General features: G+C 59.2%; 3 protein-coding genes across 3 annotated transcripts; all 3 read right to left on the reverse strand.

Annotated features, from left to right (window-relative positions):
* Positions 1–1913: 1913 nt before the first annotated feature.
* Positions 1914–3107, reverse strand: BESB_003440 (rhoptry protein ROP18; the record flags this gene model as incomplete). Its single annotated transcript, XM_029359099.1, has 1 exon — positions 1914–3107. The coding sequence occupies one exon, from the start codon at positions 3105–3107 to the stop codon at positions 1914–1916; it is 1194 nt and encodes a 397-aa protein (XP_029222012.1).
* A 3850-nt stretch (positions 3108–6957) lies between these two features.
* On the reverse strand, positions 6958–19525 carry BESB_003450 (uncharacterized protein; the record flags this gene model as incomplete). Its single annotated transcript, XM_029359100.1, has 14 exons — positions 6958–7035; positions 7463–7712; positions 8026–10417; positions 10702–11944; positions 12132–12329; positions 12575–13774; positions 13837–15841; positions 16161–16511; positions 16804–16879; positions 17093–17321; positions 17564–17648; positions 17890–17973; positions 18184–19246; positions 19501–19525. The coding sequence occupies 14 exons, from the start codon at positions 19523–19525 to the stop codon at positions 6958–6960; spliced, it is 9279 nt and encodes a 3092-aa protein (XP_029222013.1).
* Positions 19526–19659: 134 nt separating this feature from the next.
* BESB_003460 (uncharacterized protein) lies at positions 19660–20154 on the reverse strand (the record flags this gene model as incomplete). The annotated part of the gene is made up of 1 exon (XM_029359101.1): positions 19660–20154. The coding sequence occupies one exon, from the start codon at positions 20152–20154 to the stop codon at positions 19660–19662; it is 495 nt and encodes a 164-aa protein (XP_029222014.1).
* Positions 20155–26827: the final 6673 nt, after the last annotated feature.

The following is a 26827-nucleotide window of genomic DNA, read 5'->3' on the forward strand; positions in this document are numbered from 1 at the left end:
TGCCCGCCGCTGCGGTTCGTATCTTCAACGATGATCATCGCGACAACAACGCATTTAGGAAGCTTCTTCGATTTCAGAAGAACCGCCGCGCCTTTTGCAAAACACCCTGCTTATACTGAAAAAGCCTCACCGGCCGCCCACGGCTACGCACACAAGATGAGGCTCCCCTGGACTGCAGGTCCCCTCGTCACTCCCTCGTACTCTGCGCAGCGAAAGATCGGTTTTATTTTCTCAGTTCGTTCCCTGTTCTCGCTTCCGAATCCAGAACCCGAATGCAACACTCCAATGTGATGCTTTACCTTTGTTACCGCCTGCCGTTCCCCTACTCGTGAGAGAGGCGCAGACTTGCAGAAAGGCAGACCCATGCCCCCGACGACGTTGGTTCGCAGCGGCGACTACTGCTCCACAACTAGCCTTGCAGCGTTTTCCAGTCGTCGGTGTTTCAGTCAGCGTACTAACTGGGACTTGCCCTCGCAGGCAGGCGCGTAAACTACAGGGAATTCAGCCCGAATCCACTCTAGAACGAAGGTGCAACGGTGACGAGCTCCGGTGTACGGCCGGCGAACCGTTCCTCTAAACAACCGAGTGGCAACGCTACACATAGAAACTCCTGTGTCCTTAGGAACGCATGCATTGCGAGGAGCGGTGCAGCCCGCGACCGTAAGCGAAGAGCACTGAGGTGAATGGAAGAACAAGTTTTGCAGCATCCGACTGCGGCGTGAAACAGCCGGGATCGTCCCGCTCGCGAGGAAGCGTGCGGCCGATCTGAGATGGCGTGCAGAGCATGACTGGGGAGCTTCGAAACTGCGGCTGTTCTGAAGGTTCCCGTAGACATTGGCGTGGTTAAGCAGCAAGTGCGCGACAACAGAGCGAGCAGCGAATTTAGTTGACGACTGCCAATGATGTGGCAAGCCAAAACTGCCGCCGGGGTGGTGGCACCCAGTAGAAAGAGTGCAACTAGCCAGACTTCTTCTGGAGATGTCTCTGAGAACGCGTCAAGATGTCCACTACGTCGCTACCTGAAGACCTCCCTGTCTGCACATGCCATGATCGGTTGCAGCCTACCGGGACAGGTGACCGAACAGTTGCTCACCGGTTAAGACTATGCCATTGACTCTATTGGGCGGGTGAGCGAACACTCTCTATGCACAAGGGACACGCTCATAGCCACTGCGCAGACTCGATTCAAAACACTGGTCCCGTGGGGAATTGGTCTGCCGCCTCCATAGTAAGGCTGCGTCAGCTATGCGGTGTCAGGCGCATGAGTGGTTGGAATGCGAACGCGACAACCCTGGCACCCTCCCAAAAAGTATTTGCTTTATGTTAGACGCAAGAGACAAGTTGGTTCGTTCACGCTGGCAGGATCGTCGATAGTCTCCCCGTGAAAAACGAGAGTTGGCCCAGTCTTCCGTGGAGTCGATAATTGAAAAGAGGAAACACTGCGAGACGTACAAGTAGAGGGAAGCGAGTAAAGGTCACTCGAGGGGCGACTCGACAAGTCTCTCCGTATCCTTATGCAGCAGCTGTGTCGTACAGTTAGCCGGCCGATCTACCCTGGAGGCATCGTGCTAGCGGCTTCAGGGTGCGTACACCTGAAGACGCACGACCGTATGTGAAATGCGAAAGGGCATTGCCAGTGTGGCACTGTATAAAACAGTATCACTGAAAACCAACTTCTCACGCAGCGTAGCCTCCCTTACTCCTTGCGATGACATGTGCGCAGACAAGGATCCCCGAGCCCGGTCTCCCGCCCCCTGGCGCGAGGAGTGCGTGGCACCGACACAGACTCAAACCGACATGCACTACGTATCCAGGTCCTTGAGTCTTATGCAGCCTCTTGGTTCGACGCACTGTCTCCACGCTAATCATCTAACAGAAAATGCGGTGAGCAAGTCACCGCTGTCCTGTGGATCCTAGCCACCATCGCTCGAAGCTATCGAGGCGTGCCCAACGGAGTCAGTAGGCTCTCCCTCTGGAGCACCTTCTTCGTTGGCGGAGTGTGCTTTACTTCGATCGAGAAGAAGCTGCCCCCCCGCAGCTAAGGCACGCTTCACGTCTTCTCTGATCTGTCGAAATTCATCGCTTCTCACGGCTTGCAACGGGAGCAACCGACTTTCCGGCGACATATCCAGGAACCGTCGAACGAGGGTCTGGACTTGCAAAGGAGGTCCGGTGGTACACTGTTCGAAACGTACTTCGCCCCTGATGTCCTCATTCTGTGAGGGACGCACGCTACACCAAAGCCGGTAGATCGCAATCCCAAGCTGCCAAGCATCGATTGCGAAGGAATACACGATAGGCTGCGCCAACCGTGGCCGCTCTGGAGGAATGTAGCCCTCTGTGCACGGTAACTCCCCAAAGTATGAAACTGGTTGGCATGTGCCGAAGTCGCCCAGGAGGACGCGGCCGTCTCGCATAACGACAAAGTTGGACAGCTTGACATCAGCATGTACCATACCTCGGCGATGCATATTTGCTACCACCTTTATGATTGCCCAGGTCACATGAAGCCGCGCCATCTGTGCGACGTCACTAGTCCAAAGCTGTGGGAAGCGGACGAGCAATTTTGTGAAGACACGCGCGAGGTCGGTTTCAGCCTTGGGCATCACCATAAAGAGGTTCGGTATCCAAATGTTGGAGTCGTCATACTCTAGAGCCGAAGGACGTCGTACAACGCTCACGACGTCGCTTGGAACCATTAGCCGTAAACGCCTCCGAGCGTCACTGGATGACTTGACGTTTTTCAGCGCTCTGTAAAAGAAGGCTTCCCTCCTGAGTTCCAGAAGCCTCTGTTTCGTCGGCTTCTCATAATCAATCGCAATTTTCAAGACAACTTCTTCCTGTCTCTCCACATCTCTTGCCAGGTACACAACACCAAATCCGCCTCGGCCAAGCAAACGGCCTCTTTTCAAAGTCCTGTGTAACCCTGTAAATTCTGAGACGACTTTGACGGCTTCATTATTCGGCCAAAACGACCCTGACACGGCTTCTTCTTCCCATGGGCTTCCCTGCGTCTCTTCGGGAGATATTGTGGTGACTCGTGACAGTTCTTGGATGAGGTGGGCGACAAAAACGTCGCCTAATTCCTGTCTCCGAAAATCTAGCATATATTGACGTTCTGACAACCATCTCCCAAGTCGCGTCCTCGCGACAGGAAGACCTGAAAGAATGGCCCGCTGGGCAGGCCCTGTGGCAGGCGCGTGTTCGGTCACTCCTGGGACAGACGAGCGGCGGTCTGAGCCTCGAGTCGTGTGACGCGTTGAGGCGGATACGTTTGCTCCACTTCCTTCCCTCGGTCCCCCGCGCCTCCATGGAGAACGGCTCCACAAGCCTCGCCACCGCCTGAGGGGGCATTGCGTGCTGCAGCGTTGCCGGCAGCCTGTTGCAACCAGGAGGAGGCTCTAGGCGACTCGTGACTAGAGCTGTCCGACTCGAACGTAGGTTTGCCTTTGTGGTCCGGGCACGGTCCCCTTTCAATGAGCGAGGCATGTCTAGAGCAAGGGCCCCCTTTTTTACTCGGTCGGGTGTGAGGATTCACAGAGTATGCCCTCCTCCGTGCTTGACAGTGAGAAAAGACAAACACGGCAACTAGCCATCCGACAAACACGTGCAACCTGAGAGCACCAACGAACTGCATTGCGGCCGCCAACGATGGACATGATATACGGGTCAGCCCAGCAGTTCATCCAAAAACGGGGGTGTCGACCGCGACGGGCTGCTTGTCTTGGGCAAGCGGGACGTTGATTCAAAAATTCTCTCCTGCGCCGCAGAGCGCCGCCTGCGCCCGGGAATGGTACTATGTTGGCCAGACAGCTGTGCAGAACTCAACCACTACAGTAGGGAGCCCTGCCGGCCGTGCCGGGCGGGTACCGCAAGCGAATACACAAGGACGCGCATACGCATGAGGACGTCATGTCGTCAATCGTAAGAGAAGAGCCAGTGATACTGCCAGCCTCCACGGATTCTGAATACCAGGCGGAGGTGCCAATTCATGCACAGTGCACTACCCACCAGAGGGTGCCTTGTGCTAAGCTAGCCACGTTTGCGCTAGTAGACGTCGGCTCCTTAGAATCTGCTGCAGGGGCCGTCGCATAGGGGAAGGAAGCGGCGGGCGGCATCTCGGCCCCGTCTTTCCGGAGCAATGAGGAGGCGCTCATTCAGTGAAAAAGTGGGCAGCGACGCAGGCGCCTATACACCGACAGACTCAAAGTCATCATCGGTAGCGGCGAGACATAGCGAGTACTGCTCGAGTCAGTGGGAGAAACAGGTACCTGAGTTTTCCGCTCTAGGCAAATGAACGGAAACGGGTATAACAGACGGAAATGAACGTTTCTGCAGTAGGGGGTGCCTCCTATCGACGTGAGGTAGCGAAGCAGGGACGCCTTCGGGAAACTATGTCTGCGGTGGAAGGTCTGGTGGTGGGCAGCACGTTGTGGAAAAACGGGGGCCTCAAGCTGCCGATTCTACGGCTCAGGATGGCCATTCACTGCAGGCGACGAATATGCGTCAATGAGCATCGACCCACCTGGTGCCGCCCTGCTCTGGTAACGCAAGAAAGCCATCTGAATCATCTCGTTTGCCATCCGCAACGGTGTGTCTTTTCCTGGGGCCTATGACACGTCGGGGCAGCCGCACGGCACACGACGCGACCGCCTGCACACAGATGCCCCTGTGCTGGTGAACAGAGCTTTGAAGGCTTTTGGAGGATTTCCTGGCGTGCGACCCAGGCCCAAGTGGGCGGAGGGTCCTCTGGCGTGCCTCGATTCGCCGCGGACTCTTCGATACAAGTGGAAGCACCACCAACCACCTGCTACCGTGTAGAGCCCCAGCGCAGAAAACCACGGAAAACGTGATTACATTGCGTCCTGTGTGTGTATCTCCTCCTTTCCGCCGCGCGGGCTCCGCTTCCGGCTGGCATCGACACGGAGCGGGGAACTGCACCGCTCCTTCTGTGGAAGGACAGTAGTCGCCGAGCGAATCGGATGGCCGTGGACTCGTTGTTTCTCCATTAAACCCCAAAGTAACGCTGCGTGCCCATTCGTTCCAGTGAGCTCAAAATCTTCTGTACCACTAGGTAGTCCTTGATAGGTAGGGGGACATCCACTTCCAAGGGAAGCATTCGCTTATGGCCTCAGAACCTTCAACCGGGGGTTTCAGCAGCGGGTGACGGCCTACCACGCACCACGAGACGCCCCATTCCTGGCAACGAGCACGCGCTCCAGACAATGTGGTCACCTGGCTCGCGAGTTTTGCTTTGGTTACGGAAGGCGAGCACGTTCGTTAATGTAAGATTGTAGTTGTCACGGACGATGAAATTGGGCGACGATTCAATGTGTGTATCGACACAATAGGCTGGAAAATCTGTGCAAATAGGTGACCGACTCACCCTACACTCTAAATCACACCGCGGCTGTGACGTGGGTTGCGCGTCTCGGTTGTAGTGCTGGATGCGATGTGATTGCGGCGAAGCAAGCGAGACGAAATATTAGGCCGTCTGTCGCCGCACGCAGCTACGCCGTGGGAGACATGCTCTGGCCAGAAACTTCCGAGAATCGTGCTAGCGGGGAAGTGTGACAAAGCCCACATATTGCGGCTCTGCCAAAGCCGCGCGAACGCCGCGGGAAGAGGAGCAAAGGGTGCGGACGCGGTTTTCCGAAATAAAGAAATGTCCATGGTCCCTTCACAAGCGAACGCTGGACCACACAAGGGAAACAACCGCAGGTGGGCAACGAGTACGCGTCGACCAAACATTTTCTCCCTTTCTTGCGACCGCCCGCCGGAACCTGGAAGCATGCCCGCATCTCGGCGACCGTGTATCCTGCCGGCACCATGCGGCTGCCGAGTTGTTCAGTCACAGCGAAAATGATGACTGTCCACAACCTACGGAACCTTTCAACGCTTCCCTGTCTCCTCTCTCAGTTTCCCACTCTCGCCGCACGAATGGAAAGCCGGCAACACCTCGTGCGTCTCAGCTGACTGCCAACCTTCAAGCTATTAACAAAGTACAGTCTTCCGGATTCCCATGAAGAGGATTCACAACCTTTCTCTGGAGGCCAGTATAGTCATACATGGATACAACACTGCATTCTGCACTGGTCTCACTTCTGTTTCTGCACTCCGATGTTCGCCTTCCACAGCAGAATGCCATATTAACTCCATCGTACATGCGAGCGGGGATGCAAAGCCAGCAACGAATACTCACACACATGAATAAAGACGATACAGCACGATTTACATACATTGTACTCCATAGGATTAATATTAACAAAGAGCCCGCCGGTCCGTTGGCACAATGAAGAGACCGTGCTTAACTCTCATCTTCCGAAAGGTTGCCATGCCTTTGTGAAAACAAGAGGGAGGCGGGAGCTCGCAAGATATCCCCGGCAACATGTTTTCTCATCCCAGGAGCATGAGGAGCTGAAAAATACCATTCAGGGAACACTTGGCTTAAAGACATAACCTGAAACCCTCCTTGCGTCCTCCCTGCGCTCTCCACGAGCGCCTTGCTGAGAGACGGAAGACGCGAAACAAACACACGAGACAGGCCCTACCAAAATGTCCCTTGCACAGCAGAAACATCCCAAAATCTACTCCCACGAACAGCAATCTCCGCAGACAAATCCAACTGTCGCACAGATTCATCACAGACGGGCTCAACGAACTGGTGTCTATATTGTTAACGCACGTTATACACGGTCACAGAAATCTCCCACGAGTTTCTGGAAAGCCTAACGAGAAAAGACAGCTGCTGTGACTGACTACCCCCGCGTTCAACGCAGACTGGGAATACGTGGCGGCAAGCGCCGCTTGTTTCCTCCGTCCCTGGGCTCCGCTGGGTCCTGTTTCACAGGCGTGCGGCCCTCTTCATCACGTATTCGCATGGTTTTTGTTTTCCTAGGTGCTCTGGCTCGTGGAGCGACTCTTTCTGCAGCAAGGCAATTCATGCTGTATGGAACTTCACAGGAGTTTCTCGACGCTGAAGCTCTCCTGGAAGCCTTTGCCCGTGAGTAAAAATTCGGATAGGAAGCCAAACACCTGCAGCGGCAGAAAAAAAAGAACCAATCAGACACGCGCAGAGACACTCTGAAGGCCGGCCCTGGGCGAAGCTGCGGAAGATCGCACTCCGGGACAGAAAGGAGAGCACCGACCACGAAACCACACACCTGCTGGAATAGCAGGAGAGCCAGTCACTCAAAAAAACAGCAGAGACGTTCTCGACTACAAAATGAATCGTCTGATACAACTCTTCTAGTCTGTACCAGTCACGCCACGAGACCGGCAGTCGATCTTCCGCCTCGAGCAAGAGTTGCTGTCTGCCGTGCCGACTACTAAACGCCCCTCGGTGCGAACCTGAAGCTGCACTAACTCGCACACGGGGGTGGGAAACGAGCTGAGTCTGAACATCTGCATCAGTGGAGGGGGTGCAGCGAGAAGCACGCAGAGAAAAATGCGAGTGACGTACCCGATCGGCGTCGGGGTCGCCTCTAAGTTCGGAAACAACGTGCGAAAACAGAAACAGGAACAAACAGGGGTGAACTCGGTTCATCTGCTCCAGAAGGACGCTGTCGAATTCTTGCAAAAGCGCATGTCGGGCGCGCCTCTCGCCTGCGCGGCGACCCGAGTCGCCCGCCACTGGATGCATCTGGAGCAACTCAGCGACTGCAGGCGCTGTCAGCAGGTTGAGGCAGACGGCCAGCGCCGACGATCGCAGGCTGGGAAGGACACAGGGCGCAAAAAAACATGAATCAGATGACGGCTTCAGACTGGGTCCTCGACTACGCAGATCGCTACTCGAAAACTACTACCCGCTCCGGGTAGCGCAACCGAGAAAAATCCAAAGTGTGGGCGCCGCATAGCGACGCCGGCTGTCTCGCGTTGCATCGCCACCTCAACCCGCCCCTACAGAACGCACTGAATGACTACACAGACGGAATGGTTTCCACAAGTGTGTCGAGGACTTTGCCGCTTGCATATTTAGTTGCCTGGGGGATTCAGAGTGTCTGTGTGCCTCTTGTCCAGACTTACGACTTGATGAAGCGGAGAAGGCCGCACAAGTCGTTCGAGAAGGCGCAAGCCGACGTCGGCGCGTCCCCAGGGAGACCTGCTTTTCTGCTCTCTCCACCTGCGCCTGACGGCTGGGCGGGGGCCGCTGCGCGCAAGAGAGCGGCGTGGACTTTCTTGTTCCAGCCTTGCGCGAGCTTCTCCGCAATTGCCCGGGAGTCTCTTCGAATCGTCTCTTGCTGCACACGGCGATGTGAGTCTTTCATCTTCTTGGAAGCGAAGGGCGAGAAATCGTACAGCGACGCGGCGAGCGCCGGTCGGTCAGAGGCGCTCGAGGCGGCCGCGAAGGACCGCTTCCCTCTGGGGGCGGCCTCGTCCAGGAAAAACTGGAGCTTCTCAACGAAATCGAGCCGCTTTTGCGGCGACCAGAAGAAGGGGTGGAGCAAGACGTCGGCGAGCAGAAGCAGGGGCGCGGCGGGCCCCTGCGCAGCAGCATCGGAACCCTTCGCTTCTCGCTTCTCTCGGCCTTCGTGCTCCGCGACTGAGACCGAACGATCCAAAACATCCACTTCAGACAGCCGTCGCTCTCTGCGCAGCTCGGCAGGAAGCAAGTTCGCAACGCCGCTGCGCTCGCCCAAGAGGGACAGCACATGCTGAAGCAGACAAGGCAGCGCGCGGAGCTTATTGTCTGCTGCCGAAAGGTCGCCGACGCGCCTGCACCTCGTCTCCTCTGCGCGGAGTTGCCCCTCCCTCAGTCGCGTCGTCGCTCCGCTGCAGCAGATAAAGAGGATGAGCTCAGCAGCCGCAGCCGAATACAGGCGGCGGCGGGAATCCAGTATGTCTCTCGAAGAGAAGGATATGAATTTCTCAAGGACCGACTCGGCGAATATGTCCGCAACCACAGCGACCTGCGACTGTGCCTCGTCCCCTCCCCGCGGGTGCAAGTCACGGGAGGCCAGACTCATCGCGGTCCTGCCTTCTTCGTCTCGAACCTCAAAGTCCTCGGGAGAGAAGATGAACGACGACTTGAGAGGACTCTGCGAGGCGAGCGCTTTCGCTCCCCCCTCGCTGGCTCTCTCTTCTCGCGCGCCTCCCTCGAGCTTCTCGACTCTCTTCTGACCCGACAGACTCGCCTGCGTAGAGGGCGGCTCCTGCAGGGCGATGCGAATTTGCAGCTCTTGCAGATGCGCGAGCGCGACCACCACGTCTCGAACCAGGAGGCGGAGACGCCGGGGTAACGCGAGCGTCGCCGTTCCACAGGTTCGCACGACGTCCGACGCGACGGACCCGTCGCCGCCGCATGCGTCTGAAGAGAAGAAGAGCGAGCAGGAGGCGAGGTCCTTCTCGGCGTCGACGTGGCGGCTCTCCTCGAGAGCGGCGCTCGTGGCGAAGCCGTTGTAGTAGGGCAAAAACGAGAGAGAGAGCGAGGACGTACCGCTTTCCAGCTGGCTCCCGCCTGGAAGGAACGACGCCGCAGGAGACTCGCTCACACACTGGCTGGTGTCCTTTGAGCGGTCGTTTTCCCCTTGAGTCTCACCGCAAAACGCCGAGCGAGGAACGAAGTCGTGGCAGAAGCACCGCACGCCGGCTCCCAGACGCTGCGGAAGGGACGTAAGCCTAACCGCGCAGGCGCGGTGGAAGAGATGAGGGCAGTCGAGTTCTCGCTGCTCATCGCCTTCGCGGTTGTATGAGCATTTCACGAAGCAGCACACGCCCTCCGCGCCATCTCTGCGCCTCTCTTTGACGCCAAGCTCGGCGCTGTTCGCCGTCGCGTCCTTCGCTCCCTCGGCGAGGGCCTCGCCGCAGAGCGCACACGAGAAGTCCGTTTCCCTCGCCGCTTCGGCGTTCGCACACTTGACTGCGTGCTCCAAGTCCTCAGTATCCACGCGCATCAGGCACATCGGGCTCTGCTTCGCCTGCAGAGCCGCCGGCGAGAGTCGGGAGAGATTCAAATGCGTCGCAGCCGGGCAGCCCCCCACGAGTTGCGCGAGGGTCAGGGTGGCGCGGGCGCTGGAGGCGCAGCGCGAAGAGAGACGCGCGGCAGCATCCGCGCATTCTTCTGCCCCCTTGGCGCCCGACACTCCGCCGAGAAGGAGGTATCGCCCGCAGAGGCGTCCCCCGCCGCGAGAGGCCTCCCCCGCGACCGCAGCGCTCGCGAGGAATGGCCGCGAATGTCCGTGCGCTGCCAGAAGACGCGTCAGTCGCTGCGCCCGAAGCGCCATCCAGGGCGAGGGCTGAGACAAAGCCGCAGGCAAACCAGAGAGCGACGGCAAGTCCGAAGACGACGAAGTCGAGCGCCGCGAGAGAGACGAGCCCGACGAACCCGCACCGACCCGAGAGACAGCTGTCCCCCGAAGCACCAGCTTCGATCGGTCCTCTGTAGCCGCGAACGTCGCGAGAGGCACCGCGAGTCGATCTGCGAAGACCGCAACAACACGCAAGGAAACGCACTGTCGACAGAGACAGAGAAGAAAAGAACTTTGCATGCAGACTCAACTGGCGACCTGCTCAAGCGCGAACACCTCGCCGTCGCGCACCCATTCATGCTTACAATATAAATACACATATATGGGCAGAAACGCATCTGTGCAGACGTTCGGCTGGCGCCGGCCTTCTCTGACCACGGCGTCGATATCTCTAACTCTCATTTTGCAATGTGTGATTCACTCCGCTGCCCGGTTCCATCCTGCCGGCTGTTACCTGAAGAGTCGCCATCGACGCGCGGGCCCTGCTCAGACTTCACGGCAACCGGCTGCTCAAGGTCCTCTTCGTCTGCCTGGTGTGATGGAGCCCAACAGAACACAAGCTGGAGGTCAGACTTCCGTGTCTCCCCCTCCTCGTCGTGCTCCGCATCGCGCTGCGAAACCTCGTAGACGGTGCGGAGCTCGCGGACGAGAAGCGCGCCGAGAAGTTCGCCTTCTCTGAACTGCTTCTCAGCCTTCCTCGCGCTGCCACGGGCCTCCTTGGAGGCCCGTGGCAGGTTGGTTGCTGCGAGAGCTGCGCCTTTCTTCTCAGCACCCGCCGCCTCTGCGTAGCTGCCCTTGAGCGTGGCGGCCAGCGCCTTCCCCTTCACGTCTCGGTTTTCGGCCTCGAAGCCGCTGGCGGCATCGGCGTCCAGATCGCGTCGGGTCCTGTCGCTGCGCGCGTGTCTGAGATCGGAGACGGACGAAGAGGAGGCTGCAGAGGCCTCAGTGCTCGCCACCGTCTCCAGGGAGACGCCTCGCTCGGCCTCGTCGCTGCGCGCAACCTCCGCTTCGCCGCCGACGGTCACGTGGGCGAGTGGCACGAAGCGCAAAGCGCCTCTGCCTGACGACGGCGAATGGGCCTGCAACGAAGGGGAGAGGGGCGCCAGGTCCGCGAAAGGAGGCAGCGACGACAGCGAAGAGGCCGGCGACCCGGAGACAACCGTCGCCGCTGCCGTCGCAGCTGTGACGTCCTCAGCGACGCTTCGGCTGGTCGGTGAGTCTCCCGAAGCAGCAGCCGGGATGCACGCGATCGCGCACTTCTTCCCGCGCGACAGCGTCGCCTCCGCGGTGGCCTTGTGCGCGCCTTTGTCCCGAGAGGCCAGTCTGCTGCAAGACGCGGAGCCGACAGGGAGCAGCGCGAGCGCGGCCGAGGCTGCAGGCGGGGAACAGAAGAGACACGCCCAGAGTGGGAGAGACTCTGACGGCAGGACCACGTGCCTGTGCGAAGCGGCGCCAGGCGAGGGGCGCTCCAGTCGCCCTGTCGCCGCCTCCACAAGCGCCTCGGTCGAGTCCCCCTGCGGAAGCAGCGCGAGCGGCGAGGCCGCAATCACGAGATGCAGGACCAGAGCAGGGGCCGATGCGCAGGACGAAGAACGCAGTGCAGGGGTCGTGCCTGCCTGCCGCGACTTCGCATCTTCTGATTCTGCCTCCTCACACACGCGCCAGTAGCTCGGCGCCGAGCCGTGCAGGCAGACAAGCTGCACAAAACACACAGAAAAAAACAGGCCTGCGAGAAGTGGCAGGCGCGCAGCGCGCGGAGGGCTCCAGTCTCCACCTTGAAAGTATAGTACTGGGCTTCTTCCGATAGCGTATTGACTCTGTCTCTGGCGCTCAACACGCCTCTCCCGTCCCTGCTCGCACGAGTATAAGCCAGCCGACACTTACAGCAGGAGCTGGGGCATTCGCACGTCCCCCGGCGACCGCTTCTTTCTGCTTCTCCTGGTAGGCGCGAAGACGCGCGAAGGCGGATGCAGGGTGACACGTCTCTGCCTTGGCTCGCTCGCCCTGGATTCCTTGCACGACGACGATGTTGCCGAAATTCTCCTCAGCGTCGTTGCCCCCGAGCGCCGACGCGAGAGCCTCCTGTGAAGCAGAGCAAAACACAGAAAAAACAACGCGTGCGCAGTCCAGCCTGTTCCTATACAAGGTGCACGCGAGGCAGAAAAATATATGACAAGCGCGCGGAAATTTCTGGCAACACGTGCGGCTCGCTCAGGTCGGCTTATCGCCCTAGACAGCACTGCGCGCCACCCTCTGTCGTCTGTTAACTCGCGCGTTTCCCTCTCTCTCCTCTCAATAGGCCATTCCCTCTGGCACCCCGCGTCTACCTCAGTGAGCTCCGATTCGCCAAGCCGTGTGAGGCGATAGGCCATCTTCTCGGCCTGCGTGAGCGTGTCGCGGAGGACTTCCGCGTTTCCCGCCCCAGCCTCTCCGCCGGAGGGCACGTAGAGGACTACGTTTTTCCACGCGAGAAGATTCAGAACTGCCTTCAGACGCTTGATTTGCTCCTTCACGCTGCTCACAGCGACCGCCAACGCCATCGTCTTCTCGCCACCGTCACTCTCCTTCCGGCCTCCAGTCTCCGCCTCGCGCGCCTCGCCGTCGCCCCGCGTCGCCCACAAACTGCTGGTCGCCTCGTCGAGGAAGGTCAGCCTCGTGTGAAAAAGAGTCCTCGCGTCGCACTCCTCAGTCTTTCGCGAACCAAACGCCGCCGCGTTCCGCGTCCGCTCTTCGTCCTCCTCGTCCTCGAACGCACCCCACAGCGCCACCGCGGCGGTCTCGACAGCTGTGACGGCGGCCGTCGAGACCCTCAGGATTTCCTGTTCCCCCTTGGCGTCTTCTCCGCCCCCGTGTGCCCTCACAAGCGCATCGCTGCGGCCGGCCTCGCCGCGACAGGCCTCTGTGAGTTTCGCACGCGCATTCAGAGCCCCGTTGCCCCGAGAGGCGAAACGTGTGTTGTCGTGCGACTCTCCTTCGCCCTTCGCCGCAGTCTCCGTCCTGAGCAGCCCGGGAGGTGCCGGAACGAGCCCGGGAGGTGCCGACGACGCCAGAGGCCCCAGGCCTCTCTCCTCGTCCCCGCCGACCTGTCCCCAGTGAGCACCCCACAGGGCATTCGACGAGGCAGGGAAGCTGGAGTCGCCGCCCAGCCCGTCTCGATGGCGCTCCGGCAAGACGACGTTCGCCCAGCCGGCGTCTTCAGACGCCTCAGCGCCTCCAACGAAAAGAAGCGAATTGAGGCAAGAGGCGGAGGACGCCGCGCCGATGTTGCTGTCGTTGGGCGGCTCGGTCTGGCCGCAGGGCGAGCACGGGTAGGAGGACGCGGCATGCGCCATCTGCCGCACCGGCGGCGAGGACTCAAGAATCGAAATCGCGAGGCCGTGGGAGGCCGGAAACCGCTCAGCGCCGGCGGGGCCCTCCGCAGGGACGAAGAGCCGGGGGGCGGCGACAGCGGAGTCGAAGTGAAGGGAGGCGAGGAGGACAGCTCGTCCTTCAGGACGCGACTCGGGCCAGTGGGCTGGGTCGTCGCGCTCGCCGGCAGACCCCACAGGGCGCCATGATCAAAGAGACGCATGAACCGCCGGCCGACGACCGCGCTCCCTCTGCGCGCGGCACGCTTTGCGCCGGAGGCCTCCGCTTCGCCGTCGACCCAGGCGCCACGTCGCGCGGAAGCGGTTGGATGGAGCCCCAGGGGCTCTGAGGCCGGGAAGGCGCAGCGCGCGTCGCTGACGAACGCGGCCTCTGCGAGGGACGACAGCCACGCGTCTCCTGCGCTGTCGCGCCGGCTGCTGCCCTGCGTGCTGGCGACCCACTCTTCATTCTCGGCTCTCTGGCGCTCGCCGTCTTCCGCCTCACCTCCGGGGGCCTCCACGACGTCTGCAGCCTTCGCGTGGTCGACTCGCGCCTCGAGGTCGAGCGACTCGCCTGAGAGAAGAGGTGGCGAAGACGCAGAGAGCGAACCGGCGCCCAGCGGATGGAGAAGCGCAGTCGAGTCTGTGAGGACGTCGCTCTGCTCAGAAAACACGTCGAAGGAGGCCGAGGACGCGAGATTCGCAGTCCACTCCGCGCGACTCGCTCGCTCGCTCAGACTCAGGTCCGCAGAGAGAGCGTCGCGCGACACGTCCGCGACGCACTGGCCCTGCATCAGGCTCAAGCTGAGGCCTTCTTCGCTCGAGGAGAGAGGCGGGGAAAAACGCGCGGCGGGGGGGTTCCAGCTGACAGAGGATGAAGAGGAGGACGCCCCGAGGCTCGCTCCCGCAATCTCCGACGCATGACGGAAAACTTGGTGTGCGCTGCTCCCCCCTGCGGCACAGTACACCTTTGCAGGCTCCTGAGGAAGCCCAGACTGCGAGGAGAATGCAACAGAGGTGTGCGTCGCACGAGCTCCACGCTCAGCCTCTGCGGCGCGCGGGGCCTCGTCCCTTCTGGAGGACGCGGCGAGAGTCATTTTTTCACGCTCGCTCTGCGAAGGACTGTTGGTCAGCAGCATGGCGGCGACCTGCAGAAGCAGCTGGTCCTGAGTGGATCGATGGAGAGCGTGTTCCTCGTTCTTCAGATAGGACGAAGACGAAAACCCAGAAGACAGCAGACTGGAAGAAGAGAGCGAAGCGGAGCTCGGTGGGCACGAGGCAAACGGCGACGGGTCGCTCCACGTGTGCAAATTTCTGCCGTCTCTCGCGCCGCGAAAGTCGAGCTCCTCCTGGTCTCGCTGGGCCTCCAGAGACACCCGGGCCTCGGTGGGAGACGAAAAGGAGACAAAAGGGGACAGGGCGCTCTGACCGTTCGCTTCGCAGGCGCCAGGCGCCACATGCTCCTGCGCTGAGGCCTCCAGCGAAACTCTCTTGGGGTTCTCCTTCTTCGCACCCCCTTTGTGAGCTTCCGCTGCCGCAGCAGATCTGGACGCCGCTCCCCGTCTCTCGCAAGAAGCTCCGTCGCTCTTTGCCACGACGCCGACGTCGCTGCTCGCCGGAACGGCCTCATCCTCCCTCGCGCGTCTGCCTGCGTCAGAAAACTCGCCCTGGGTTGCGAATCCCGCGCTGACCGAGCTATCCATCGCCTCCGCGGGGTCTGCGCGCACTCGAGAGGAGGCTCCCGACGAAGGCGACTCCGCAGTCGCGGGGGCGCTTGCCCCGGCGCCGCAGGGTGAGGCCAGCGGCGGCAGCCCAACAGCCGAAGCGGATGCAGACGAGTAGGACGACGAGGCGCGTCGCGACCGGCTGCCAGGCTTCGGAGAAGAGCCGAAGGAGGCGAGCCCCGACGACGCCGTCTCCTCGTCGCCCTCGGGCGCCACCAGACTCGCGCCCGCCGAGGCCGAAGCCGAAGTCGGCGGAAGAGGAGGGACGCCCACGGGCGCGGCGCAGTACCCCGGCGACGAGAGAGAGAAGTTGCTGGAGAACGTCGAGGCGTGCTGGGGGAGAGCGCCCCCGCCAGCCACCGCTGAAGGAGAAAGGCCGTTGCGGGCAGGAAAGTGTCGCCCGTTTTGACTCTTCGAAGACGCAGGGAACGAGTTCGCGTGATTGTACGAGGTGAGAATCGCGCCGGAAGACGACGCGCCTTCCGAGTGATTCGCTGCGCGACGAGACGCCGCCGTCAAGCGACTGGAGGCAGAAAAAAAGCAAAGGCGCTGGGTGGAAGCGAGATGCAGATACGCGTGCGGCAGCCAAGACCAGCTTCTTCGCCTTCAACAGCGAGCGACTCCTGCTGCGCAAAAAAGACTACGACATTACGTCCTGGCAGCACTCCACACTCGGCCTCCACAGCGTGAGACACCAGACAAACTTCCCGCACGCAGTCGCAGGCCTCGCGGTCACGCGCTCAGCCGCAATATATAAAAGTGCATGGAGGACTCAGTTAACGACGCTGTCTCGCGTCTGTGTTTCGCTCTCTTTCTCTCTCTACCTGCTGGCGAGTCCGTACCTGTGGTGCCCAAAGGCCTCAAAGTCGTCGAGGTTGAAGAGCGGCGGTTCGAGAAAGAGCGGCTGGAGAAGTTTGAGCTGCGCGAGCGGTAGCGGCGACGAGTAGGAGAACGTCCACCCCGCAGTCGAAGAGACGGGCGGGACTGGCGTGCGCCTCTCGCTCACGTCGTGGTAAAAAGCGCAGAGGAAGCCACGCGGGCAGCCGCCGTTTCTGCCGCGGCCGCGCTCCTGCGACGCGGCGCCCGCCTTCCCTTCATTGGTCGGCGGACGATAGTCGATACATGGCATCGTCTTGTAGTAGGACGGATGATACAGCTGTTCCTTGCTGCCGTGAGAGAAGCTGCATCGCGCCCTGAAGCGTCGCGACGATAGACAACACAGTCCAACAGACAGGCAGGCCATGGTGTCGCCCGCCTCGAGAAAACCGCGCTGTCAGGCTCAACGAATCCGCAATGCCGTCAGCATGAGCCTATATCCACATACGATCTATGCATCTACATATATACACACACAGATACATATACATATACTGAAATGGGGATGTGCCCCGTGTAGAAAACTGTAGCCAGGAGAGGCGAAGACGGGAGGCGCCCTGAGCTCGCACGTTTGAGATTCTTTCGAGAAAGCCTCCCGCCGCATCTCACCCGTGCGGACACCGGCGCTCGTAGTCTGCGGAGTGGAGATCCTTTGACCACGCGGGGCAGGGTTCGGAGCCGTAGCCTGAGGAAAAGCGCCGTGCACGCACTGCCCTTTCGTGAGTTCGAGACCCCGCCGCCTGTTATGTGCGCGCAGGCGTCTCGCGTGCGCCTGTAGAGCGGCAGTGGAGGCGACCGCAAGGGGCAGCGAGGCGCAGAGGAACACAGCAAGGACCAATGATGCGGCGCACGTCTGCTCTCGAGTTTCTGTCTCAGAACTGGCCTCGGGGCGCCTTACCGATGGCTGGCACTCGGCGGCAGTCCTGGTAGGTATGCGCGTAGACACAAGTGTGCCAATCGTGCTGCGAGCCGTAGGGACACCAGACGGTTTTGAACTTCGCAACGAAAAACTGGCAATCCGGCTCCTGCTCCTCCTGCTTAGTGAAGAGCGTCGCACGGATCTCCGACCGCGAGTGCGCGAACGCGCAAAAGACGCCCCGCGCGCAGCAAGTCGTGCCGCCTCTCTCCTGAGAAAACCGCAGGAGGCCACACGCACACGCGAGAGTTGGCGACGACAAGTAGAAGAACGTCCAGCCCGCAGTCGAGGCCCTACGCCTGTCGCTCTGTTGTACGCGGCCGAGAAAAGCAACGACGAAGCAGCGCCCCCGAGAGAACTGACAACAGTAGCCGCGGCTACACGTGGTCGCGTGCTTCGAGAATCGATCCGCAACGGTGCACGAAAGAGCTTGACTGCCTTCAGAATACTTACGTTTTGAGATAAGTTGGAGCAGAAACGCTGCTTGTAGATGTTGGGGTGGTATAAGAGCTCGTGGCGGTTGTGACATCGCTCGCAGCTGTGGAAGAGACAAACAAGAGACTCTGTTTCGCAATGCCTCTCGTGCCGGTCGCATCGAGTGGAGCATCGCTCCTGTCTCTGCGTATAAACAGCGACGCCGGCGTCCGCTCTTCGGGCGCTTCAGACTGCGAGAGGTCTACGCCGCCTCGAAAAGCATTATGCACAAGTCGGGGAGAGGCCTGGCGTCAGCGGCACGCAAGCTGCAGCGCAGATTCCTGAGGCCCGATCATCCGACCTACTTGTCTCCCTTGCTGCATTGGATCGTCGCGGTATCGAGGTCGAAGTGCTCGTCGCACTGCTCCGCTCGGTACGTGACCGGCGCCCTGCGGCAGCAACGCACGACAGGAAGCAGACGCAGATTGACCTCAGCTCGCTCTCAAAACAAAAGGCAGAGAAATAACTCAGGATGCCACGCAGCCCCTACACGGGCATCTCCGCTAAGAGCGCGCACCGGTCTAGCAGACTCCCCTTCTGTCCGTTCGCCCGTCGTCGCCCCCTAAGCAAAACGTGCGCAGGTCGGATCTGATCGCTACCTGCGTTTGTCTCTGTAGTTGTGATAATAAGGACAGCTCTTTCGCTCGTGGAGCAAAGTGCGGTTGCGGCAGGGAAAGACCTTGAAGAGCGCAAGGTCAAGCGAACCATCAGGGAGGAACACGTTCAGAGATCCATCCCCGGAGGGCGACGCCGGCGGCGCGTTGCCCTTGGGGTCTCTGTGGCCCCCGCAGTCGCCGCCACCACATTCCCCGCCGTGAGCGGACTCCCCGCTGCCGGAGATCGACACACAGCCCGACGCCCACGGTTTGCCGTCCTTCGTCTTCTCGCCGCCGCCTTTCTCCGCGGCCCTGGATGCCTTCTCCCCGACAGCCGAGCTGTCGTCTTCCCCGACCTTCTCTGCCGGCGCTGACGGCGAAAAATGCCGGCAAAGCAGGCCCGCAGCGTCATCGCTCCTCCTCGCTTCAGCGCCTCTGCCTTCAGCCGTGCCTGGGTTGCTGTCGGCGCGGAATGCGATAGAAAGACTGGCGTGTGGCGTGTCTCTCTCAGATCCCGCGGCCAGAGCGCAGCACGAGGCCTGCCGCTGGCTCGGCGCCTCGCCTTCAGCGCCGGTCTCCGCTCCCCCGCTCAGCGCGCAGCTCCTCCGCGCGAGGGCGAGACTCTTCCAGCCGTCGCAGCTGCCTGCGGCGGCAGATGGCGAGGTCGCGGCGCCCTCAGAAGCGAGTTTGACGCTCCTGCTAGTGGGCAAGTAGGCCTTCGCGAGCTCGGTGCGGAGCTCGGCTTTGCCATGGGCTTTCCAGCAGCAGCAGCGTGTGCGGCCGCAGAAGGGCAAGAGCGCCTCCTGACCTTTCTGCGGAGGCGAAGACGCTGTCGACGAGGAGAAGCAGCAAGTCTTGCCCGAGTGTCCCTTCGCGTTCGAACAAAGCACAGTCTTGTAGACGCCTGGGTGACCGAAATACTCGGACTCGGTGTGACAGAAGAGACACTTGTCACCGTCGGGACACCAGGCATTCGCGCCGGCGTTTCCGCCCGCGCCGAGCTTTGCAGGGCATCGCACGCCCCAGAAAAGCAAACTGCCTGAAGCCGTGTCCACGCAGCTGCGACCTGATAGCAACGCAAAAATCCAAAGCAAACACCCAGGTGCCAACAAGGCAGACGGGGCGACGAACGCAGCGAACATGCGTCAGACAGCCATGACCACGCAGGCGAGACCATGAACGCATGCTATGTAGGGGAAACACACACTGAAAGGAAGACACTTGTGAAGCATGGGGCAATGACTGTTTGGCAAGAGCATGGACGGATAGGCGCCAACTGGGATTCCGAAGAGAGAGCGAGAGAAAAGGAACCTGACTCACGTTTCCGGTTCCCGGGTTTGAGCATGACGGCGAGGTATTCTTCTTTCTCGCCTTCTCTGTCGAAGACCGGCAGGTCTGCGGAGACGACCGCAGAGATGTGCGCCTCCGGAGTTTTCTTATGTTTTCGCTTTCCAGTGCGCGCAGTTCCTGCCGCAATATTCAGCCGCTTCTCGCCGGCCTTCGCCCCCCGAGCAGGTCGCGGTCCGCGTCGCCGCCGAAGGCGAAGCTGTCGGCGGCCTCGCGAGTCTTTTTGGCGGGGTGAGGCGAGGCCGACTGGGCAGTGCGGACGTTTTTCGGGCGGCATCCGTTCCCGCGAGAGCTCGGCGCGCCTCCAGTCTTCCCTGCGGCGCCGCCACTTCGCTCGCATCCGATTCTCTCCTTCTCGTCCCCAGGCTGCGCAAGCACGCCCGCCGCGGGAACCGGCGACAAGAAGCGCCGTCCCCGGCTCTCGCTCTCCTCCGAGTCGCTGTGGGCGCTGCGCGGCGCTCCCACCCCGCGAATCTGCGAAACCGCCCGCGCGGCCACGGCTTTGTAGCTCAGAGGGCCACTCGCAGCCTTGAGATCAAGTCCTGCGGTCGCGGGCGGCGCCTGGCGCGCTGCCTTGTCGCCTGCCGCGCGCGGGAAGCCCTCCGCGAGACTCGCTGCGTCAGCCATCTCGAACGCCGAAGACGTCTGCCGCTGAACAGCGAACGCGGCCTGGAGCGAGTCGAGTCAGGAAGTCAACCCCGCCTCGGAATTCAGCGCCGAGTCGACCGACTGTCACTCTCCCCCGCGAGCGGGAAGTCGCGAAGAGGCAAATGTGCGAAAACAATTCGAAAAGCGTCCGTCTTCGGCACCGGAGCTTAAATCAGAACCCGTCGCCGACCGGCAATTCCAAGAGCTCAAGAAAAACAATACACGTAGGGAAACCGAAACAAAAAACGATACAGTATACACGCACTCTCCCTCTGCAAATGGCGTCCCTCTGGCGCACACACACGAAAGACTGAGACACAAGAGAACAAACTCGAAATCTCAGCATATCTTTCGCCATGCACGCGGTTCAACCGACTGCGTTTCCCACGGTGTACGAGCACTGACGTTAGGGCAACACTCACAAGAACATGGAAGACAGCAAGCAGTCCACCCCACCATGTACATATATATAAATATAAGAGTATTTGTACGCCATGGAACACAGTGTAAAACCTTTATAGACATTCCGTGTGAATCCACGTTCTCGTGGAAATCCCACTAAACAACGAGCTGAAACAAACCTCCCTTGGAGGAAGGACGGTTTCAATAAATTTCCAGGCAGGAACTGCTCGCCGGCCTTGAGATGTGGCGGAGCGCATGAAAAGTATTTTTATTTTTGGAGGGAACCTTCGGACGCTTAGATCCACAAACGAGTGTGCCCTTAAATCCCACCACGTCCTTCCACCTGCAAGAAAAACTTGAGCTACTTGAACAGGGTGAAACGTGAACTCCCCGGTGTATGTACACCTGATTATCTGCTTGAAAGACGTTCAAAAAATGCGGCTGTGAAGGGGTTGGTGCAGGACATGCGCTCTTCAAGTTGCAAATCTGCTCGTGTTTCATACAACCAGGAGAAGGAAGCGGTGGGCGGTGAAGAAGAGAAAAGCAATGCGTGTCGTTCCACGAGCAAAATTGATTTCGTCCAGACGGATGACCATCCCTTGAGGTGTCTCGTGATGCAGTACGAAGTCAAAATCGGATTATGCAGGCCTCACGTGACAGCAACAAGCTGTAACTCTCTCTGAGCCTGAGTACGTCGAGAGACACTGCTTGTCTGTGTAGTGCTCCAACCAAAAGCAGCTCCTCGTCGTCTAGCGGTATTCACCTGGCGGACGCGAGTCTTCTCTCGGAGCGTTGCAGGCTCGGTTTTCTCTGCGTTCGAGGGAGGCATGAGACAGAGAATCCACCAAAAGCGATAGTTGGGCGGAGTGTTTCACCTGTGACAACACGTGCTCGGTCTCGGATGAAAAACGATTTCTGTTCGGGACGTGTGAAGACGACGAGACGAGATCCTGCGCCGACCGCCCAAAGAAGACGGAAAAAAATCCTCTGTGTGATATTTGCGGGGTGCTGGCCCGCTCCGCGCCGAAAACTCCTCACGAGTTGGAAAAGCGAAAACCGTCTCAAGTAGGTCCGTGGCGAGGCCCCGCAGCTGTGTTCCTGCCCGCGCTTTTCCCCACAAACACGCGCCGAATGATGCAAGTTTCGGCCCTCCAGGGGTCAAGATTTTTCAGAAAAGTCAAAAAAGACTCTGTAAAACTGCGTTGGGGCCTTTGACGTCGGCGCGCTGTTGCCACAGCGCTAGTGACCTGGGCTTGCAACGGTTCGCCGAGGAGGACACGAATGCGAAATCCTGCCGGTTTATGTGTGTGAGGCGTTGAAAAAATCCAGTGTCGTCCGATTCCCTCTGCAAGGAAGCGGCGAAAAATCGTCTCACGTGAACAGCATGGAAAAAGAATTACTACAGTCACCGCAACGGAGAGCGGGAAGTAGACGGCCCGGAAAAGCTCATATTGCAACCCTGTTCGTCTCCCGCTTCAAGTTCTCGTCTTTGTGTGAAGCAATAGTCTTCGCCCGCCCGCGACCGGCATGAGAGAAAAGAAAGCCGATTCCCAGCCGTGTTTCGCATGGCTACTGCCAGCGACTCAATCCTGGCCAAACGGGCGACTCAGCACGCCAACACATCGTCAGAGAGTATCTTCTGTTGCATAGCGATGGCGACTCGTGACCGGGATGGGGGCCACGCAGGCGACGAGAGATTGTCAAGCAGCGCCGCAACAAACCGAGCCAGAAATCGGGAAAATCCACGGAAAATGCACGACAGACCTCACCCTAACCAGATGCGATGAAAGCATGGAGAACCTACGAAAAAGACGCGGAAAGATCGCGTTCTTAAAAACTTGTACGGTGACGCGTAAGCCAACCTCGCGGGCTGCCGCGCGCGTGTGACAGGGCTGGATCTCAGTGGCGACACGCACAGCAACAAAAAGGCGCCGAAGTCGGACGACACAAGAAAACAGATAAGCCCCCGAGCTAAAAGGAGTAGCAAGTCCCACTGCTTCCGTCTCAAAAGACGACGAGCATGTCAACGGAACTGCAGCAGAAGAAAATGTATATCCAACCTTGGGGCGGTCTCGGGCAGATACCAAACGCAATCGCACTGCTGCTGCCGACATGAGGTAGGCAGCGGCGTTCCAACAACTGACAAAAAACACTCGGGAATTTCCTCGATGCGCCGTGCCGACCCGCCACAGTCTCCCGTCTGAAATCCTTCTGGTTGGCACTGAAGCCGAGTTCACGACAGACACGCGAGAGGACAACAGAGTGCTCGAGTCACCTGGTCTCGTCAGAAAAGCGTCTGGCTACTCTCAGTGGACAGAGCAACCGTGCCGCTCGTTGCGCGGGGTGGCGAGATGCGTCGTCACCTCTTGACCAGATGGCGCGGTTCGGGTGCCCGCCGAACCCTGTCTGACGCACTGAGGCCTGAGAATTCCTCTCTAGCCTAGATGGGAAAAACGAGAGACAACACGACTTTGCAGAGAGAAACGACAGAAAACACAGAAACAACCGAAGACGGCGCACTTCCCCTCTGACGAGTCGATCACCACCTGTGCCGGACACGGTACCGTCAGGCTCGGCGCGGTCGCCGTGCGTGCTGGCCTCGGCACTGCCGCTTACGAAACTCCGCAATCCTCTGTGACTTGCCTCCGCGAGGACCCGGCTCAAGGCGGCATTTGCTTTGCTGTTTTGTCACTTCACAACACCGCAATAAAGCCACCTCGAGGACACGGAAAGGTCACCAGAATGCACCGGCTGCCAAGTCTGTTGCGTTTCGTGCAGGTTGCTTGGTCTTCGGCTACCGCGATTGGCGTCTGGCGGGAAATGAGCTCGTCGAGCGAAAAGCAAGGTGGCCGCCACGCAGCCAGCGCGGGAGGGCCAGACAACACTTTTGGATAGCCCTCCTTGTCTGGGACAAATCTATCCGATTTCCCACTCTGCAGCCTGCCTCGCAGTTTTGTCAAACACAACACTTGGCCAGCAACTCAACGCAAACCCGTTTTCACCTCGTAAAGTGAGCGACGGCTGAGGCGGACTCCAGGCAGGTGTATCCAGAGGTGGGCTAAACGGGAGATCAGTATTCTGGTTGCTCGGGTCTTTGAGCCACAGAAGGCTCGGGTCGGTTTGGTTCTGGACCACGGCGTCACACCGCGACAAATTCTGCCGATGATCCCCGTGTAGCAACCTCTCAGGGTTTTAAGACGCTACTCAGTTGGACTGCAAAGAAGTGAAAGGCGGAATTCAAGGAGTAACTCACGTCTGCGCAGCTCTTCAGGGCTTGACGGCACCGATGCCTGAGGAATGCATCTGCGCGACCGAGCAACGAACTGTGGGTTCAGAAGCGTCATTCTTGGCAGTGTCCCTCCATCGGGTCTTCCGATGGAGCAGAAATATCCCCCGTTCGACGACGTATGTTCCCTCCTTTGGTACGGAGAGAAGCCTGTTGGTCGTGTTCGTTGAACGGGTCTTCTTACAATCACTTTCGCGAGATGTTCTATGCCGTACTTTGCGCGAACATATATATATATATAGCGACATGCCTGCGCCTTGCGACGCATCGTAGTCCGGCTATCTGCGGGAGCCCTGACAGGTTTCGGGCTTTGAGCTGCCAAGGCCTCTCCCCGGACCGCGAGGCAGGAGGATTCCTCTTGATCATGCTGTCCACAGAATTTCTTGCTTACACCGAGACTTGTCGAGAAGCTTCAGTGGTGAATACCCTGAACACGGGTAGGGCACAGTTCGTGCGACAGCAATTTGAAAACTCTCCACGGCCGTTCTAGTCGCCGAACAATCCACCTAAGCAAGGCAATAGAGGCTCTCAGCTATTGGCATCGGGGAAGTGGGGAGGTATCGCCGCGTTATGCTGCTCTGTGCAAGTCTGCCGACCTCGTTGTTTCAGCCATGCCAATACGACGGGTCTTGTAGCGCTAGCGCTGTAAAAGGGCTAGTGGCTGCCTAAATGGAGTCCGTGCTCCGTTTTCTGTCTCCTTCGGTACTAGCATCGCTTATTAACGTCCTTTAGCGGCGGGACCACGGATAATTGCTGATCTAAGAAACGGATCGCCCGACCGTCTGCGTCGGTGGCGTGTCTGCCATGCATTTTGGATTTCTGTCTTATTTCCTTGCCTGTGGGAAGGCTCTCGACGCGTTCTCCCTCCCTCTTTGGTATCCAAAAGTGGCAATCATCGCGGATGCACCCTGGAGCTGTCACCTCATAAGCCCGTTTTTATCCGTGGAATCCAGAAACCAATTTTAAAAGGCTGACCGAAACAGAAACCCACAGCTCGATCTGCGCGGAATCTCCCGTACAGATACGTGTTGCCAGCGCTGTTGTGCTTCTCTCATATAATGTCATGTGTTCCACAGTAAGCGACTTCTGCAAGTCCCAGTACGCAGGTTCAACGTCGCATGTAGCGTTGGGAAAGACCGCATCCGTAACTATCACCTCCGTCACTGAACTCACACAAACATGCGGTCAGGACGCCACTGGAGGCCCCCCCGGGGGGGGGGGGTGTTGGGGTTGGCAAATCTTTCGTCACATGCTCATTATATCAACCCCCGAGGTCAGCAAGGAAAGGGTACACACAGGCCCGAGTAGAGACTTGGGTGGTGCAGCCACTCATGTTTAGTGCTGACATGCTTCTGCGTTGACTACGGCGTTTACGGCAGCCTCCAAGCCCCAGAGGTCTCTCGCAGCACCGAGAGGCCTGCTCTGAGATATTACTGTAGAGGGGCAGAGTGCGCCCTCCGGACCCGCGTGGTTTGGATGGGCAGGCTCAGGCGTTTGCTTATCAGTTTCGTGCGAACGAGGCGGTTGGCACTGTCATCTCTTCTTTCAAACCCGCGTAGGGCGCGAGTGAGTCTACAAAGCGTATTGCGGTGCTGTCAACTCAGTGCCTTTGATTTCTGCGGTCTGTCAAGGACTGCAGTGAACAACCCGCGCGAGCGCCGTCCGCAAAACCTCCCGACCACTACACAGCAGCATGTCTTTACACAGAGCATCGTCACGAAACTAGTGCGTCCCTCGCAGAAGAAGCACCGGGGTAGTTGTTACCCGTAGATCCTCAACTGGAGGTGAAGAGACCTCTCGCCAGTATGACAATTTGACGGCTGAGAGGCGCCGCGAAGACAAGCGGGCGGCCCCTTTGATTCGGCGAAGGGCCGCGCTGAATGCCCGAAAGAGTAGCAACAGCGGGCAAATGACCGACCAAATCGGCGCCAAAAGGCCGCCTCAAAGTGATGTTTCTCAACCGAAACCGCAGACACATTCCACGAACGACCCTGATAACTTGCCAACAGCTATTCAAAGTGCTTGTCGCGCGATGATGCGGTACGTTCGCTGCCTTTCGAACCCCATCTGCTTCTGCTGAAGCATTCGAACTGCCGTAGTGTTGCAGTCACGCTATCGAATGGCTCTCTGTTGGAGACAGCAAATAAAGTGCACGGGAAAAACGGCGTCCACGAGCAAAGAGAAGGGAAAATGACTGGGAAGTGGCCTGCCGTAGCTTGTCGGTAGGCTCGACATCGCATGCAGCTGGCGGCTCTCCACAGTCCGTGTGTTCCTGGCGGCGTCAACTTCCATGTATACCAACGCGAAGTACGCAACTCTCTTTGTGCTTTTTTCAAGGACGTTTTCTATCAATATCCACCCCCTCCAATCTCATGGACACGTCAGCCTATATGCTTGGCTTTATCCCGGGAGTTCAGATGCACTCGCGAGACACGACGTTGCCATAAAAGATGTATCAGCGCTTCTGCCACGTCCGCAACACGCGTCGACGAAGAAAAAAGCATTTTCCGTCTGCCAGTCGTGCCACGTACTCGCCACTGGTTGCCCAGTTTCCGTGAGTCCACCTGTCAGGCAACTGAAACAGCGCAGAAGGGCTGGTGGTGGCCTTCAGCCAGCTCAAACAAATACCGTCCGTCCACGACACTGTATGCCCCGTTCGTGGCATCCATTTCGTCTCGGTTTTTCGTTCCTTCCTCCTTGAAGAGCGCCTCTTCCACCTCCGCGTCTTCTGCCCAACCTTGTCTGCCGGCGCTGGACGCTCCACATTATCCGGGGGTATCTGTTTCTTCGAATGGTATCTGCTTTTTTCGCCTCTCCCGTCCTCGGAATCTGATGGGGTGAGCCAGCACGGCAAGCTCCTTGGTGTAAGAACATTGCTCCGTTGTTCCTCTGAGTTCTCGGTGCCTCCAGGAGGCGCTGGTAGACTCGTATCAGCCACGCGGACTCTTCACAGATAAAAAACGC

The sequence above is a fragment of the Besnoitia besnoiti genome, chromosome I (genome assembly GCF_002563875.1).
Source record: "Besnoitia besnoiti strain Bb-Ger1 chromosome I, whole genome shotgun sequence".
Taxonomy (NCBI): Eukaryota; Apicomplexa; class Conoidasida; order Eucoccidiorida; family Sarcocystidae; genus Besnoitia; species Besnoitia besnoiti.